The sequence below is a fragment of the Physeter macrocephalus genome, chromosome 18 (genome assembly GCF_002837175.3).
Source record: "Physeter macrocephalus isolate SW-GA chromosome 18, ASM283717v5, whole genome shotgun sequence".
NCBI classification, from domain to species: domain Eukaryota; kingdom Metazoa; phylum Chordata; class Mammalia; order Artiodactyla; family Physeteridae; genus Physeter; species Physeter macrocephalus.
The window spans coordinates 86,133,458-86,135,202 of NC_041231.1; the positions used below are offsets into that span (position 1 = coordinate 86,133,458).

General features: G+C 47.3%; 1 protein-coding gene across 1 annotated transcript in view; it reads right to left on the reverse strand.

Moving 5' to 3' along the window:
* Positions 1-554: 554 nt before the first annotated feature.
* Positions 555-1,745, reverse strand: part of LOC102979633 (olfactory receptor 6N2-like) — a 7,038-nt gene continuing 5,847 nt past the window's right edge. Inside the window, 3 exon segments of the mRNA XM_028479529.1 lie at positions 555-731; positions 733-956; positions 1,017-1,373. Coding sequence (XP_028335330.1) covers positions 555-731; positions 733-956; positions 1,017-1,373 — 758 coding nt within the window.

A 1,745-nucleotide genomic window follows, 5' to 3' on the forward strand; every position in this document is an offset into this window, starting at 1 on the left:
ATCTCTTTAAAGACCCTCTCTCCAAATACAGTCACATTCTGAGGCACTGGGCCTTAGGGCTTCAACATATGAATTTTTCTGGGGAAGGGGGAGGTGGTGGCACACAATTCAGCTCATAACAGCACTACAAGGAAGAAAACTACAGACCAATGTAATCAAATAAACCAGCACTTGTTCACTGCTTTACATGTTATTAGGTCCACTGAAAATCAGAACTTCCCTCTGAGAGACCTAAAAAGGATTTGATGTTCTTTGGTTACCTGTTCAGAAGTCTCACTGTCTTATTTAACTGATGCTAGCAAGTGGGGGAGCTGGATTTCCAACACAGATGCATGGACTACCAAGCCTGTGCAATTTCCCTGCACTTATGTTAACATGAGATTATTCACTCCTCTGGAGATGCTGAACAATGGAAAGAATGGGCAGCAAATGGACATACTGGGTGGCAGGAGGAGCAGCTCTTTCACTTAAAATATGCCTCAGATAACTCCCCAAAAGCAAAGACATAAACTTAATGAATAGAAAAGCTACATTGCACAAGTAAAAGTCAACGATTAGGAATTGTTTTCTGCTGGATATTGCGCCAGCTTTGGTTTCTCTGGCTTCTCATGTGGCTCTATCACTGTCTCCCTCCTTGGGTAGCAGACCTTTTGCATCTGGGACATCAACACCTTCAGAGCTTCCTTGACATCCTTGTTATGGAGTGTATAGATGAGAGGATTGAGAAGGGGTGGGGGTGATGACTGAGTAGAAGATAGCCACAATCTTGTTGATATTTGACTCATACTTTACTGCTGGGTGGACGTACATGAATGTGAGAATGCCGAAGTAGATCGTGACCACAGAAAGATGGGCTGTGCATGTGGAAAAGGTCTTGCGCCAGGCAGCAGCTGAGGCCATGGCTAGAAGTGTGGTGAGGATTTGGGCATAGGAAGCCATGGTAAAGACCAGGGGCCCTAGGATAATAACAGTGCTAAAAGCATAGCTCACTGCTTGTTCGGTTTATGTGTCTGTGCAGGAAAGGTGGAAAATTTGAATGGCATCACAGAAGAAGTGGTTGATCTGGTTGGGGGTGCAGAAGGAGATTTGTGTAAGGAGGAGTGAGGGGCACATGGGGCAGAGGAATCCCACAAACCAGCAGACGCCAGCCAGGGTACCACAGGTTTGAGGGCTGAGCAGGAGTGGGTAGTGGAGTGGTCGGCAGATGGCAGCATAGCAGTCATAGGCCATGGTGGTGAGAAAGAAGAGCTCTGTGGCAGCCAAAGAGAAGAAGTAGTACTGGGTGATGCAGCTGGGAACCGAGATGACACCTTGGGAACTTAGAAAATTGGCCAGCATTTTGGGCACAGTGATCGTGGTGTCCCAGAGCTCTACTAAGGAGAGATTGCAGATAAAGAAGCACATGGGAGTGTGGAGGTGCCCACCCAGGGTTACAATGAGCACAATGAGTGCATTGCCCACCAGGGGTGAGAGGTAGATGAGGAGGAAGAGGGAGAAAAAGAGGATCTGGAGACGTGGAGAGTTGGAAAATCTCACAAAGGCAAACTGAGTGACCAAGGTGCAGTTGGCTCTCTCCATTCAGCCTGGTGGGTCAACTGGGCAAGGAGAAGACATATGAAGATCTTGAGGTGTCCTCCGTTATGCGGTTTCCTCTCCAGCTTTATTTGACCATTTGGACTTGCACACACTCCCGGTATTCCTTTTAATTCACTCTTTGGTTGCCTCTCAGCTTCTCCAAAGCAGAG